At 51.9% G+C, this 15,593-nt stretch overlaps 7 protein-coding genes across 7 annotated transcripts in view; 3 read left to right on the plus strand and 4 right to left on the minus strand.

Moving 5' to 3' along the window:
* Positions 1–1,746: 1,746 nt before the first annotated feature.
* SETTUDRAFT_24645 (glycoside hydrolase family 61 protein) lies at positions 1,747–2,847 on the minus strand (the record flags this gene model as incomplete). The annotated part of the gene is made up of 3 exons (XM_008033028.1): positions 1,747–2,049; positions 2,101–2,733; positions 2,779–2,847. 3 exons carry the CDS (start codon positions 2,845–2,847, stop codon positions 1,747–1,749), a joined length of 1,005 nt encoding a protein of 334 aa, XP_008031219.1.
* A 1,136-nt stretch (positions 2,848–3,983) lies between these two features.
* On the plus strand, positions 3,984–4,426 carry SETTUDRAFT_100947 (uncharacterized protein; the record flags this gene model as incomplete). The annotated part of the gene is made up of 3 exons (XM_008033464.1): positions 3,984–4,046; positions 4,146–4,160; positions 4,268–4,426. 3 exons carry the CDS (start codon positions 3,984–3,986, stop codon positions 4,424–4,426), a joined length of 237 nt encoding a protein of 78 aa, XP_008031655.1.
* A 534-nt stretch (positions 4,427–4,960) lies between these two features.
* SETTUDRAFT_182176 (uncharacterized protein) lies at positions 4,961–6,007 on the minus strand (the record flags this gene model as incomplete). The annotated part of the gene is made up of 3 exons (XM_008033465.1): positions 4,961–5,534; positions 5,594–5,852; positions 5,903–6,007. The coding sequence occupies 3 exons, from the start codon at positions 6,005–6,007 to the stop codon at positions 5,158–5,160; spliced, it is 741 nt and encodes a 246-aa protein (XP_008031656.1). The 3' UTR covers positions 4,961–5,157.
* Positions 6,008–6,820: 813 nt separating this feature from the next.
* SETTUDRAFT_24648 (uncharacterized protein) lies at positions 6,821–7,618 on the minus strand (the record flags this gene model as incomplete). The annotated part of the gene is made up of 5 exons (XM_008033029.1): positions 6,821–6,930; positions 7,016–7,139; positions 7,200–7,344; positions 7,392–7,468; positions 7,529–7,618. 5 exons carry the CDS (start codon positions 7,616–7,618, stop codon positions 6,821–6,823), a joined length of 546 nt encoding a protein of 181 aa, XP_008031220.1.
* A 262-nt stretch (positions 7,619–7,880) lies between these two features.
* Positions 7,881–9,890, plus strand: SETTUDRAFT_166472 (uncharacterized protein). The gene is made up of 3 exons (XM_008033466.1): positions 7,881–7,948; positions 8,012–8,711; positions 8,761–9,890. Exons 1-3 carry the CDS (start codon positions 7,912–7,914, stop codon positions 9,686–9,688), a joined length of 1,665 nt encoding a protein of 554 aa, XP_008031657.1. The 5' UTR covers positions 7,881–7,911; the 3' UTR covers positions 9,689–9,890.
* A 2,331-nt stretch (positions 9,891–12,221) lies between these two features.
* SETTUDRAFT_24650 (uncharacterized protein) lies at positions 12,222–13,553 on the plus strand (the record flags this gene model as incomplete). Its single annotated transcript, XM_008033030.1, has 1 exon — positions 12,222–13,553. One exon carries the CDS (start codon positions 12,222–12,224, stop codon positions 13,551–13,553), a length of 1,332 nt encoding a protein of 443 aa, XP_008031221.1.
* Positions 13,554–13,799: 246 nt separating this feature from the next.
* SETTUDRAFT_100397 (uncharacterized protein) overlaps positions 13,800–15,593 on the minus strand; it is a gene marked incomplete at both ends in the record, with an annotated part of 3,032 nt that continues 1,238 nt past the window's right edge. The window contains one exon of the mRNA XM_008033467.1: positions 13,800–15,225. Coding sequence (XP_008031658.1) covers positions 13,800–15,225 — 1,426 coding nt within the window. The remainder of the gene's footprint in view (positions 15,226–15,593) is intronic.

The raw sequence follows: 15,593 nt of genomic DNA on the forward strand, positions 1-15,593 counted from the left end.
CTATAGGCAGCCTCTGGCGAGAAGTTGGCTTGGCGCTTTTTTGGTGGTAGGATTGGGATTTCAAAGACGCTCTCTTGGCTGGCTGGTTGCTGGGTAGGAGTGGCTGGGTAGGGGTCCTCTCTGTCCATTTCCCTGTCGATCTGAGCCTCTGGGCCTAGGCTCTCTTGTCTCTGTTCTAGCACTTGGGCTTCGATAGTATCGCTTTCTGGTGGCATTCTGTTGCTGGGGTTCTCTTATTACTAAGCAGAGTGGTCTGTGTGTTTTTGTTTTGAGTGTGAGACGTGTCTTGACTATCTGCTCTTATAGCTTATAGCTCCACAGCGCGCACGCTGCACGTCTTAAAACTTGCTGTAATTAGTTTCTTGTAAGGGATTTGTATATATTTAACAAAAATTACACCTATTCTAGAAAACTTGACGTTGGTGTGTGTGTAAATAGGCTAGTAATCTCTATATGCAATTAACTATTTTCTTTCTTAGTGAAATAATCCCTGTATCGCGCTTTTTTTTGGTATGGCGGGTTCATGGAATGCGGAGTAGCTTTGAAGGTGGGAGAGGGACTTTGTCTCATATCTTATGAGCTACTGAGTGTGGGGGGGAGGGATATATAAGTTGTGGTGTTTCTTGTGCTGGTTGGGACTACGGTTCTTCACTACATTCACTACTCCTCCACCACCACCACGCCACGCTACTAAATCACGCACTTTGTCTCGCGTCTTTGAAAAGTGTATTTTTTTCAAGATCTCAAAATGCAGCACTTCAGCCTCAGCGCAATCATCCTTTTCCTCCTCCCCTTCACACAAGTCGTATCGGCCGCCAACCGATACGCCTGCGTTAACGCCGCGGCCGATGGCAACGTGAGTCCCCCTATTGCACTTGACATGACGCAAATAACTTTCTCATCCCGCTTTCTTTACTAACACTAGATCAAATAGGTCGCTTGCTCAGACGCTGAGCAAAATGCTTGCGTAATCGGATGCAACTTTTATGTAAGTCGATGGCTACCCAACAACATCCAGTACTTCTGCTGTGACTGTTACTGTTGCTGCTTTCTATCGCTGAGAATATGGCTAATTCATCGGGTGCTAGTGCAACACAAAGGTCGCTGCTTCGTTCAAGTTGGAAAGCGACGATTGCCAGTGCTACTGTGGCTAGGCTGGGCCTTCTTCCCGCGATTATGTCTTGAGGTGGAGAGAACGCAGCGAGAGCTGGTATGCAAGATGAGATAAGCTATTGAGTAGCTGTCACAGAAAAAAAGACTTTTTGATACATGGTGCACCTTGCGGTGAATTGGATCTCGGTCGCAGGTGATAACGAGAGAGGCTGGACTTGCGGGCGAAACGCGAGACTATCGATTACTGTATATGCTTACGGCAATGAATCAATGCGAAAAACCTGGCATTCAAAAGTTGTCCCTTTTATAAAGAAGGATGCATATGCTGAATCATAGGGTTGTTTTCTTTTTGTTGAAAAAAATTGACTGCCACTCGCGTGATGACGTTTTCAGATCAAGGCTCTCGTACCGTAGAGATGGGTACATAAGTATGCGGAACCTTGCGTTGCCTAATTGGTAACTACACACCAGACTGTCATATCACTAGTACCAAAGTTTAGTGGCAGCAGTAATTGGCTCTTCAACCTGTCATGTATCGTTCATTCCCGCATCTCACATCCGGATTACATACGTGCAACGCAGATGTAGATCTTGCAACGCAAACCCCAATAATAGATACCTACAACGACTTTCCTACCACCGAGGAGCCGTAGCCGTAGGCTCCGCATACGTCGCACTCCAAGTCGCCGTGTACTTTGAGCTACCGACAATCGTCTGGCTGCGCGGGTCCGTGTACGTGGCACTCGTGACCACGCTGTTAGTCCCAATCCACGTACTCCACGGCGTCGCAGTCGTAACGCCCTTGACGAGCCCGACAGATACGGCAGTTGTGTCTGGCCAAGCGCCCGTCCATACTGTCGGCCCAGGAATCACATAGTCGGTCACGCAGGGAGTTGTGGATGCTGCGGGCTTCCTGGTTTCGGTCGAGCAGTAAATCTGTAGACGATGAGTATACGAGAGGTATCGTGTTACGAGAGGAGAGCTTACGTTGTGTACGACGCCAGGATCGTTGTAAGAATAAGCACCCGGGAAACTGACGCCCTCGGGCAGTTCCACTTGGCCATCACCCGTCACCTCGATCTGCACGCAATCCGGGTAGAACTGCGCTCCACGCCTGGGATTCTGCGCATAGCTTACTTCGCCTTCATGCAGCCCGACCATCTCAGCGCGGATCAGGTACTTTCCGGCTTTGAGTCCCGCCGGTACGCGTACATTCATGTGGCCGAACTTCTTCGCAATGTCGCTGGTGGTGCTCCATTCGCCTGGCTGTGGGAACGGGTTGCTTTCGATCTTGCCGGCGTGCCAGAGCTTGACGAACGAGTTATCTCGTGGGGGGTCGGGCGATATGTAGATGAGCGAGGGCCCATGGTGCGAAGAGGCAATGACTTCGTCGGTATCATTACGAAGCTCGTGATGCCAGTCGAACGTGAGGTTGTCTCCCGGCGCCACTTTGATAGTATCGTGGGCTTGCACGTCTCCCATGACGTTGCAGCGCATGTCGATGGAGTCGAGGTCCTTGACTGGCGAGTTGTTGTAGCCTCCACGCCCGTTTTGACCATTGTACGCGGGGATGCGGATGCCTTTGAAGGTTCCTTGGTCGACTCCGTTGACAAATACGCCCTGGGAGGGTTAGAACTACCATGGATCTCGAATGTGGAAGAGTACCCAAATAAAGGTATGAGCGCATGTTTGGCCCGCGAGCAGCGACAGGAGAAGAGCGGTTGTAGGAGCCATGGTGCCGGCAGTAGATGGGATCTAGGGGCTGAAAGAGGGCAGTTGGAGAAATCTGAAAACCCCTATTGAGGAATTTATACATGACTGTTAAGAGACACTTCTCAATGTGAGGGCGCATGATGGCGGCTAGTGTGATGCGAAGCAATATACCCGTACTGTCGCATATTGCTAATTTATCCTGGAAGAGAAGGACACCCAAACATGTTTGCAGATGCAGAGAACCGATCAGGAAGATCGGATTCATGCCCGTCGATGTATTACGTGAACCGTATTCTGGAGTCGGTAATCGACTGTTGTGGATTTCGTGAGATTTCGTGGTATGCCTGTTTGGAAGCTGGGTGTCTTCCGCGGAGACTCTGTTATTTTTGGTTGCACCACTGACCGGAATACTGCTACTATTTATCTCGCCATTTTTTTTATTGTTCAAAATTGCCAGGTGCTTTGTTCGGAGAAGATGGATCGGAGATGTTGTTAAATTGGTAAATATGGATCATGCTGAATAAACAGGGAAACTTCCACTCGTGCGTGCATGGCATATCACAGAAAGCAGGCAGAGTATCAACACTGCAATTTAGATGTCATGAGTCCAACAGCACCGTCGAGTATATCATAAGTATGGTCTGGCTGTTGTCTGGATACATATTGTAATGTCGAACGCATCCACCAACACACAGCTCTGTAGGCAAATTCCTAGCTCGTCAGTCTCGCAGCAACAATAAAAATCTGTCGATCAAACCATTCTGAACATCCGATCCAGTAGATGCGACAGCAGGCAACCGCCCAAAAAGACTAACCGCAAAGCAGCCCAGAGGCCAGAGGGGGTGAATGTCGATCCACGTGTCTGCGATGGCGCAGATCGGCGCATCGATCCAGTAGCCTCCCGATGGCTCCCGCCCTCGGCCGCTGATTGGCGACTGCACCCAACAACTCTGGCGCTAATTTATCAGCCCTTCGCCGCTGCTGACTGCACTTGGCCTTCTATTCTCCCAAACGCTTCCCCTTCGGCGCTCTATACACACAGCTTCCCCCCGCGGCTTTGCGACTTGTTTTCTTCTCTTTTTTTATTCGCAGTCGGAACTGATTTCCTTCTGTCCGTGAGATATCAACAAAGAAAAAGAAAAGTTCCAGCCGGAGAAATGGCGCGCGGCAACCAGCGTGACAAGGCGCGGGAGAAGAACCTCAAGGAGCAGGCGGGAAAGGTACGTTTGAGCCTTACTACCCGAAGATCCTCTTGCTTCTTTTTTTTCATTTCGGGGTTTTTCCTTCATCATCGCAAGCAGCTGCTGACATTATCGCAGAAATCAAAGAACACGGTATGTATATTTGCCTTTCCCCCCCATCGAAAGGAAAAGAGAAGGAGGAAACCAAGGAGCAGCGGTGAGACGTGGGCTGACTAAAATGGCTGTTTTTCTCGTTGTAGCAATCCGGCACCGAATTCGCGCGCACCAAGGAGAACGTGGCGGCCATTATGCGCGCTAAACAGGCTGCTGGTGAGTTTCTCCCCCCATCCATATATATATATATATATATATATATATATCATCATGCCTTTGCAATTTTTTTCGCATGGGAAAAATGACGCTGGATAATACCCTGACTGACATGGCATGCAGCGGAGGCAAAGAAGGCTGAGGGAGCTGGCGGCGCCAAGAAATGAGTTGGCTGGCGCACAACATGACACAGCCACGAAGCATGCCAGCGTAAGAGTCTTGGAGCAGCGGAGTTTTCAACGGGACAGCGAATCTGGGTAGTCACGAGAGGGTGTATGGGTTTTTTGCTTTTGGGTTATTACTGCTTGGATACTGAATCCACTGATTTGAATTTTCGCCATGTCGTGATGGTGTTGTTCGCCGATTGCGCCTCCATATCTATCTCTTTTCCAAAGCCTGTGATGTTCACAACTCTCTCTCTCTCTCTCTCTCTCTCTCCAACTTAGCAGCTACATCAACCAGGCGAGTCTTCACAGAAATCCTTGGAAGCAAGTCACCAATGTAAACAAGGTAATAAGACGCGAATATATATCTAATAGTCTCGTTGGATCTAGCCCTGAGAAAGTTTGTATAGATTTACGTGTGAACACAACAAAAAACCACTGCGCGGCAACAACATCGCAGCAGGTGGATTACGGTATAATGCGAACGCCCTAGCAAATGATGAATGGTGTAAAGGGTCCCGGGAGATGCTCAACCAGAAGCTTCTTCGCCCGGAACCCATCATGAGAATTCTCCCTCCTCCTTCTTGTTCTTCTCCTCCGCCATACTACCACGTCGACCAATCTATTAAATCTTTTACCCATCTCGCCGTGATCGTTTACGAAATCATACCAGCAAAGCCACCAAAGTTGTTGATGGCGGCGTTTTGAGGGAACGAAGACACGCCGCACAGGCACTGGCATGAGCAAGCAATGCCTTGTCCGTCCTTGCCATTGCCTTGGGCAACGCTTGGAGGTGCCGCCGCGGCGGGAGGTGGGGTAGCCATGCCGGCTCCTGCAGAGACGGTGACAGTCGAAGGGGCGGCAGCAGCAGCGCCCGTGCTCTGGAGGCCGCTTCCCACAAGGTTGGTGCCGTTCTGCTTGATGGCCAGGGCCTTGAAGTCGGCCATGGTCTTGTTGCCCGTTGTCGCAGGGTTAATGGAGAAGACCATGCCCTTGCCGCAGTGCTCGCCCTGTTTTTGCTTGCAGTAGAACCCTTGCTCGTGTTAGCCGTCATTCACCACACATGCGACACCCGCGGTTGGGCTAGCTTACAGGTTGGCTCCGTCGTCTTAACCGTCATGTTCCACGTGACGCCGGGCTTGCTGTCCGGGTTGGGCATGAAACCAGAGTCCATTCCTCCGTCGATCTTCTTGCAAGGCTCTGCAAAGGCTGACTGCGTGACCGTGTGGTTCTTGGCCATGAACTGGAAAACGACCATGTCGCCGACGGCCGCCACGATGGTGTCGGGCGTGTATTCGAGCTTGGGCACCATCATGCCTCCCGCACCGGGTTGGGCTCCGCCAACAACGACCTAGACTGTGTAAGCAAGATTTTTGAATCCAACTATGCGAGTGCACTTACGTGGTGAATCTTAGCGTCGGCTGGAGCCGCGGGAGCAAGTGACATGACCTGCATCTCGGCGGCGGCCAAGGCAGCGGCCAAAGGTAGTGCTGTGAAGTACTTCATTATGACTAGATTGCGTAATTTGGAAAATTTGTCGTCAAAAGAGAGCGTTAACCTGCGCTGCAAGCACTAGAATGTACGGTAAAAGAGGCTGAAGGACTGGAAGGGCACTGCGAGGGCCGGCTCGGACGGTAAGAAGCAGATAAAAGAAGGGAAAGAGAAAGTGAAGCACTGGAATTATGAGGCAGATTCGATGGTATGAAAAGACGACTTGTTTGCCTGGGGAGGTGCATTCCTTAAATCCACGCATGAAATTGTTCGTTACGAAGGGTTTGCTGGCCGGTTGCATGCAGGGCGAAACACCAAACCCTTGGGCTCGGCGCGGCGCTACAGGCAACCTGGCCAGGCTGCGAGAATAGCGGGATTTTGGCCATGGTCGCTCCGTTCAGTGTGCGTGCGGCGTCAGGGTGATGCTCGAGCCGTTGGAGATGGGCCCAAGGGCGTCGCGGTGGTGTCGCAGGTTTGTCTCGCTTCTCGCTGCGAACATCGCTTTCGGCAATCTAAGAACCACCCAAGCCTATAGCTTCCGGACATAACTACTCATAATGCCTGGTTGATGGGGCTGGAAACCAGCTAGCCGCATGAGAAGCCGTGTAAGCCGTGGTGCCACAACCCGATTTAGTTCGCGTTTTTGAGGCACTCATTGTTGGTGGTGAGTCGCGCGCAGGGGTCGAGGCAGCGAGCATCCTTACCCGCATTGGTTCAGCTTTGTGGCCGTCAAGCCTCAGTATTTGCCTAGGGCGCCGTCTTGCCACACATTGGACAGCCACGCGCACCATGCGCACTGCCCTCGGTAGACGCCACTCCCCGAGGCTTTTATGCTGCCGAGGAGCCGTGGGACGCCTGTTGCTGTCCGGCATGCAGACCCGTGTAGTAGCCAGCATAGTACCAGGACATCATCATGTTCTTGAGGTTTTCATCCTTGACTGCAGGCCATCAGTAAGCCGTCAACTTGTCAAAAGTTCCCCACAGTCGCCGGAAACAGCGGCTGTCAAACTCGCCACTACGTACCGGTTCCCAGAATCGCCTGTGGCATGGCATTGGCAAGAGGTTCGGCAGCATCTGGTGCCGGCACAGCCTTGGGTGTCGACGATTGGCCATGCTGAGGTCTTTGCTGCTCGGAGTGTTGTGGTTCCTGATTCTAGTTAGACAGGGCCTGGGGCTCGACTGTTTCACATCCAACCTGTCCACGTACCTCGTGCCCTACGCTATTTTGGGCAAACTGACCAACTCCAGTAATCTCTGCGCTCGACATGTCGGCATCGCCAGGATCCGCGGCGCCATTGGTCTCTGCCGCCATGGGTGCTGCCGCTGTTTCCTCCATCAAGTCGCCATAGTCCCTGGTCACGTCAGTCATATAGTGGTGAAGACCGGGGGGAGCACCTACTCTCGCAGTTCTTTCAGCTCCTCCTCGGTCAACACGTCCTCAAGTTTCTTGCCAGACTGATGGATGCTGTGATACTTCTGTGCACGCGTTAACGGGCATGGTTCGGCCGCATGCTGCATCGCAAGTGGGTTTTTTACCTTGTACTCGTTGAGGGCCTCGTCCCAGGAGCTGATGAGTAGAGAGTCGTCCCACGCATGCTTGTCGCTCATGTCCACGATTGGCGCCATGCTGGAGCGGCGGTATCAGGATTCTATATAGACGCAGCTGTTGGCGGACGATTGGCGAAGAAACGGGCACCTGATTAATTAGGCGACAGGATCAGAAAACAAGCACTTGATTTGCAACGGTGAAGGTACCAGCACGCGGCTGGTGAGCTGGTCGACTACGCTCCCGGAGCTTGGCAACCGTCTAGCGCGCCTGCCTCGAAAAAAGTTCCCGCGCCCGAGCTCTCTTCCGAACTTTTGCGCGCAACATTGTCGCGACCACACACCGTCCCAAATAATTGCAGCCCACCAACGCCATGGCCGCCGACGACTCCAAGGGAAAGAAGCGCAAGAGTAAGCTGCCGCGACAAGAAAATCAACACGCGAGATTCGAATTGGTTGGCTGACACGTCACAGGCGCACCGGAGACGGCGCCCAAAGCGAAGAAGCCCAGAAAGTCGGACGATGTTGCTGCCAGCGAGCCCAAGCCGACGAGGAAATCGGCGCGCAAGCAGGCCGCCGACTTCATGGGCATTGACGAGGAAGAAGCTGCGCCTGCTGTTGCCGCCGAACCCGTCAAGCCGAAGAAGGACAAGCAGAGCAAAGCTGCCGCCGCCTCCGCTGCTGCTACCAAGGTGGCTGAACCTGTCGCAGAAGCGGTAGAGGCCGCCGAAGTTCAGGAAAAGCCCAAGAAGCAGGCAAAGAAGGCAAAGGCCGTAGTCGCAGAGGAGACGACCGTCACAGAGACCCCCAAGGAGACGACCAATAAGGCAAAGAAGACAAAAGCGGCTGCAGATGCCCCCGCCATCGTAGAAGAGACGGCCATAGTCACCAAGGCCAAGAAAACAAAGGGTGCCAAGAAGCAGGAAGCACCCGAACCAGAGGTCGAGGCCACTGAGACAGCCGTCGTCTCAGATGACGATGACGACGTTGCCGAAGACGATCAGACAGCAGCCCTGCTTGCTGGGTTTAGCGATGATGACTCCGAAGATGCCGAAGAAGACGAAAACTTCAACGAGGATGAGAAGATTCCGAAACTGAGCGCAAAACAGCGGAAAGCCCTCAAGCAGGCTCAGGACGCCCCCAAGGCCGACCAGCCGGGCGTCATCTACGTTGGGTATGCATCTCCGCCCCACTTTCACGTATACTGCTGACTGTTGCACTAGTCGTGTGCCCCGCGGTTTTTTCGAGCCCCAAATGAAGAAGTATTTCTCCCAATTTGGAAAGGTCAACAACCTACGCCTGTCCCGTAACAAAAAGACGGGTGCCTCCAAGCACTATGCTTTCGTCGAGTTCCAATCCCAAGAGGTAGCCGACATTGTTGCGCGAACCATGAACAACTATCTACTCTTCGGCCACATACTCAAGGTCCACCTTATTCCAAACGACCAAGTACACCCCGATCTCTTCAAAGGTGCGAACCAGCGATTCAAGGTTGACCCTCGCAACAAGAAGGCCGGTCTCGAGATGGAGCGTGGTGCCGAACGCTCGCAGTGGGAGAAGCGCGTTGAGAACGAGAACAAGAGGAGACAAAGCAAGGCTAAGCAGCTAAAGGAAGCCTTCGACTACGAGTTCGAAGCACCGGTCCTCAAGACCGTTGACAGTGTTCCTCAGCACACTACTATAAAGAAACTGCAACCCGCAGAGTCCAAGAAGCTTCTGGTCGACGCCCCCGCCGCAGAGGTGGCCGACGCAGAGCCACCAAAGGGCAAGAAGGGCAAGAAAGGAGCAAAGGCTCAAGCTGAAACAAAACCGGTGGAGGCTGTTGAGGCCACCAAGGTTGCGTCACCTGCGCAGGCAAAAAAGGGCAAGAAGGCCGCAAAGGCGAACGCAGATGAGCCCAACGGTGTGACTGAAGAGGCGCCCGTCGTAGCCGAACCGGTCGCTGACAAGAAAAACAAGAAGGACAAGAAGCGCAAGTCCGACGTTGCGCTTGAGACTGCTGCCGTCACTGAAGAGACAGTCTCTGAGGTTGCGCCCAAGAGCAAGAAGCCCAAGAAGGAAAAGGAAACCAAGCCCGAGCCCATTGTTGAGGAAGTCGAGGAGAAGAAGGCGGCTGCAAAGCCGAAAAAGGCCAAGAAGTCCAAGGCTTGAGTACATTTATCTCTTGACATGGTACATTTGACTTGCTTCTGAGTCGCCAAAACTATTCATGTATGTGTTATGTTGTGTCATGTAGTTGTGAATACTTGTCTCCTTGACGTTTGGTGGTTTTCACTTCGTTCTTGCACAGACTAGGGGTGCACTATTAAAAGCAAAGCATCGGGTTGAATATACTAAACATATACTCTTATTCTCGACAAACCCTTTTCATGTCTTGCACGCTTTCTCGTCCTCTAGTTTGAAACGTCATGCATGGCGGCGTGACGGCAATAATGCGTATCAGCCTGGTACTCGAGTCATTCTGCCATTCATGCATCTTGTCACGCGGGATTACATGGCCATGACATCCCACCAGCCTGCTGTTTGGTAGCGTACTCCACCAACAGAACAGTCTGGGTATGCCAGAGAACAGTGGCATGAGGAATAACGAGAGCTTTGGGCTCAGTAAGACTGGCCTGTGATGCACGAAATTTTCCTTTGCTTGTAGGAAATTTCTACACAGCCTTTTTCCATATGCTATTCGCTGATCTTTGTGAAATCGACAGAGAGAGGAGGTTGTAAGAATTTGTTGATGGATTGTTGGTTGGGCATATCTATTTTGAATTGATTGTTTTTTTTTCAAACAAATATGTGCTACTCGATCAAGATTAATTCAATTATGCTGTTGTGCCATGTATAATAAAAATCTCGAATTTTTTCGAATGTAGAATTTGTAATGAGTGATACATAAGTTCAACTCACGTAAGAAACAAGATTATGATTCAAGCCAGATGTTATCTACAACTATATAGCTGAGTGGTACTTCTTAGATTCTTCAACCCTATTGAAGGCTGATGATACAGATGCACTATTCGATCGAGAGCGCAATAGCAGATATGAACATCACAAGGATAATGTATCAGTGCATAGGATCACTAGTGAGCCTTGTGCCTGCTAAAATTCACTCCTCAGTCAAACAGATAAATATCCATATGAATACAGTAGGTAGAATTAAGTGAACCTGGCATTAGTCTATCTACTTAGAAGCTATCGCACTTCTACACTTCACGCTAGTACAGTACATGATAGCGTGTGCGATTCAGTGTCTGTACATACATATATTCTACGATTCCATGTTTTACGCGAGTAGGGCTTGGGCATCTTTTGTGACCTATAGTAGTACATGGACATATTTCAACAAGCTCTCATCGTCTACGAGGTTCACAAAATGTCTGAATAGAATGGAGTACGCAAATCCCTTGCTCGACGCTTGGAGAACGGAGCCTTGGACGTCTGTTTGCTTTTATGGGTGATTCTGACGTGCTGGAGTGACTGGTTTCGCAAAGCTGTAGAGTACACAGTAAACGGTAACAGTGAGGTACCATGCCCCCCTACCTTGTCAACAATATGCAGGCAGTAATATACATGATGAATACTTGTGGAGAGATAGTGGGATATCTGTACGTCGATGCCAGATAGCGTCCCACTACGCATGGATAGACGTTACATACGCAGGGTAGTAGGCGGTGTAGTTAACTCAGGGCCGCCAGTCGCTAGACCATGTAACCATCGGTGGATTTCGCCCTAGAACCTCGGCCGATTCAGGGCGACTTTCCAACTAGCGTCTGATGGTAGAGAAGCCCTATTCTTCATTCGACTAAACCGCATTTCGGCTGTTGTTGCAACACACTAGAGAGTGGAACTGCCTATTCGTTTTTTGATTAAACTACAGCCTCTGTTGATCTTGGCGTAGCGGTACTAAAATAACCCTAGCTTAGTGCTTACTTGAGCTGTGGGTTTCACTTCTTGAATCAGGTAGAGACGCGTTTGAGAGGAGTGTTGCCCGTTTATCTGGTGGGTACAATTGCTGGGACTCCACATGGGCCCAACCATTGCTGCAATTGATATATTATTGGAGGATTAATTACGTTATGGGTCTTGATCCTTGCTCTGACGTAGTGGAAACTCGAAGGGAAGAACTGACATATTTTCTCAGTGTACTGAAGAATATTCAAAAGTGATAAGAAAATGAAAAAAAGGGGTGGAAAGATAGAATGTAATATAATCCCCAGCTCGGGATATTTGTCACTCTCAAGTGCTTCTATATTCCTACGATATCGAAACCCTATTTCCTAACCTGCTGACGTTGAACCCAATCGGTTTTCAGGGGTCAATACATGCTACATTTCACGTGACGACCACGTGACCTCCAACTCAACCGTTTCCACCTAACCAGCTCCTTCCTTTTGAATAATAGGTCTATCTTGATTAGGCTCAAGCTTATTCCTACAGCTTGTCTACCCCCTATAACACTTACATCAGCTGCTAGGCCTGGACTGGGCTCGAGAACCGAGACGCAGGGCAAACGAACAGGCCCCCCTAGTTCAGCAAAACGACATGGGGAAAAAAGCCCATATTACATACAATAACATAGTTACTCTACGCACGCAATGAATTAATTACCCGTTTGGCATCTTCACTGTAACCCCACCTCCCACTTTCTTTTTATCCTCCGTTGTTTTTTTTTTGTTTCTTTTCTGTCTCGATGCCGCTGGTCTCGTTCGCAACATCCAAACGCTCGTCGTGCGATCGCTGTCGGAAGCAGAAGCTGCGGTGTCCGAACAAAGACGATGCCACTCAACCGTGTGCGCGGTGCCTGCGCGCCGGCGTCCCCTGCGTGATGAGTTACACTCGGCCTCGAGGCCGCTTGCAAAAAGATGTCATCTTGCCAGACGACGACGACAGGCGGAAGCCCGCGAACTCGGCACTGTCGACTCCCAGCAGCATGCTCTCCACGGGCTCAGATACCACGGCAGACGATTCAACCGCTCATTCGTGGTCACTGCTAAACGACTATGATTTCTTTGCTTCGATACCCTCCGGCTACGAACAGGGGCACACGCCAGCTCACGACGATGCCTCAGTCGCCATGCACTACTCGCCGCTGTACGACGAGCTCGGGACAAACATGCACGACGAGCCACCACATATACTCCACAACGCGTTTCCCAAAGCCACTGCTGCCCACGCTGAATTCACTTCCCCAGAAGCCGCAGGGCACCCCTCTATCGACGCAGCCAGCGGCTCCACATCAGATCTCAGGTGCCAGCTCGAGTGCGAAATGCAACTGTCCCGCCTCAATCTGGATCTCTGCCGCCAGCTGCAAACACAGATGCTGGATCGCAACACGATGTGTGGCGAAGCCACTACTACCACTACTACTACTACTACTGATATGCAAGACTGCACCCCGGATACATCGAGCGCCCTCCGCGACGTGCTCCAGAGTATCGAGCGCTACAAGCACGTGCTGCAGAGCCTCAACGCATACAACAGCAACAGCAACAGCAACAGCAACAGCAACACCATCACTCTCAACACGCCAAGCCCGCATCCACAAGACCCAGCCAGCGCATCACTCCCACTCACATTCCCCTGCATGATCAACCTCACCTCGTGCTTCTTCCACATCGTGGACCTCTTCAACGCCTTCCTCTGCACCCTGGCCTCGCACCTGGATCCACGCAGTCTATCCTCGCCGTGCCAGGGCCTCCAGATTCTCCCTGAACTCAAGCTCGCGGGCCTCCCTGTCCACGACGTGTGTCTGCAAATCAAGATCTTGATCCTGGCTGTCTCGCACCACTTTGCCACTATGGAGCGCCTGCTGGGACTGCCGGCGGAGCTGTGCGTGTCGTCGTCGTCGTCGCAGCTGGGCTTGGGGGCCCCGCGCGGATTGCTGCCGAGTTACTGGATTGCGACGCTGCTGAGTGCAAAGGGCGAGGTGCTTGGGCTTGATGGGAGTGGCGTGTCGAGTTATGTGCAGTCGGTACAGCTGTCGAGGAATAGCATTTGTAGGTTGCAGAGGTTATGTTCTTGATGGTTACTCTACAGCTTGTGAAGGGGAGAGGGAGGCTTATTGTTCATTTTCTACTTTCTACTGTCTATCCAGTCTTGCCTTTTGCGAGAAATAAGGCATACACACACACACACGCATACACGCATACACGCGCATACACACAAAAGCCTGTTACTGTCGAGCTTCTCTTGTCTCCTGCTACCCTATTCCCCCCCCTTTTCTCTCTCTTTCTCCCTCTCTCTCTCTCTCTCGTGACCCCACACCGCCTCACCACGCTCGACACAGCCGGCCGTCTGAATCCTCGCGCCAATCCTCGGCCCCCGGCGTAGCATACGCATAGAATACGCGCTGGGGATCCCATTTCCGCTTCAGCGCTCTCAACTGCTGATAGTGCGTTCCGAAAAAGGCTGATTGCCACTTCTCCGCATCCCCGGGGGGATAGACGAGCGGGTCGGCTTCGTTGAGATAGGCACCCGAGCCCAGGGTCGCCGCCTCGATTGCCGGGTGGATGATGGCGGCAAGGTCCTGGCGGCGGGCCACCATGGTGGCTTCAGGGATGGTCCAGTTGTAGATGGAGAACTCGAGGCAAATGGCCATTGCGTCGCGCCAGTAGGGCACCACGGCATTATCCGGGTGGGCAATGTGCGTGGCGTTGACGTTGATGCCTAGACAGCCAATCTGCCAGTTGGCTGCAGGGTCAAATGCCACGGTCGACAGCAGTGCCGAAGTGAGGTTTCCGGGGCTGCGGGCCAGGGTGCGAGGGATCAGCCGGCTGTTGAAGAGCTGTGACGCCTCGTATGGGCCGTAGGGAAGAGGCCCATCGGTGGCATTGTAGTGTTGGACGTACGATGGCGCCGCATACGTGGCGAATTCATAGGGGATCCGCAGTGCGTCGAGCTTGGCTAGATACGGCGCATACAGCTCGGCCATTTGCGTGGCGGATCTACCCGGCGCCGTGGTGTTGTAGACCAGGAATTTGCCAGCTAGGAGGTTGAAGGAGGGAGAGGCGCCCGCGTCAACGAGGCTAGGGAGAAATCCCCACCAAGCGTTTATAGCGGAGACGTAAGAGGCGTCGCTGCGGCTGGCCGTGGCATTAAAGCTTAGTGTTGCGGCGCCAATAAGGCTGTCCACATGAACTTTTGCCGTCATGCTCAGAACAACGGCAAGATTGCCTCCTCCACCACCGGAAAGCGCCCAATAGAGGTCTGTGTTCTCAGTGGCACTTGCAATTAGATGTCGCCCGTCTGCAGTCACGACTTCCCACTCCAAGACGTTGTCAGCGGCAAGGCCATGGACACTGTTCAGCAGACTATGCCCGCCCCCGGATGAGTATCCCCCTGCGTAACCCACCGTCGGGCAATCACCGGATACTAGGCGGTACCCATATTTAGATGCATAAAGCAGGGCTTCTCCACCGGTCACGCCCGCCCCGACCTTGATAGCAGGGCCAGTATACGCACTGCTGGTGTAGTTGAGCACCTCCTTTGATTTGAGCCTGTGGGTCCACAGCGACAGACCGCCTGTTCCAGTCGACCTGCCGAGATAATCGTGGCCAGTATTTTTAATCACCAGCCGCACATTGTGGGTCTTTGTGAAGTTGATAGCGGCCACGACGTCGGCAGGCCCCCCAACGGGAATCGCATAGCTGACGTAATTGCCCAGCGTACACGCCTGATTGAGCCGGTAAAACGGGCTGCACGACGTATTCTGATACCAGGGATTCATGATATCGGCCGCGCTATCCAAGCTTTACCATGCATACGTTAGCACGGTCTAGTCCCCTAGCTTATTATTGTTCCATTAGAGTCTAGTGAGCTCGAGGCTATGTAAGACTTTGGCCGAGGCCGTTCTAACTAGATTTATTTACAAATACGAGTTTGTGCTTGAAGTGTGTCTGTGGTGCTTCGGCCTTTGTCTAGGTAAGCGATAGCTATCGCTTACTAGACGCCTAGTGCTAAAGAGCATTTTGATAACAGAAAGAGATGTTAGAAAGCAAAGCAATCCTCTAGCGGGCTTCTTTTAGGGATAAAAAGAAAAGTTTCGACTTAGGTATTTTAATGA

This window comes from Exserohilum turcica (genome assembly GCF_000359705.1).
Source record: "Exserohilum turcica Et28A unplaced genomic scaffold SETTUscaffold_9, whole genome shotgun sequence".
In the NCBI taxonomy this organism is placed as follows: domain Eukaryota; kingdom Fungi; phylum Ascomycota; class Dothideomycetes; order Pleosporales; family Pleosporaceae; genus Exserohilum; species Exserohilum turcicum.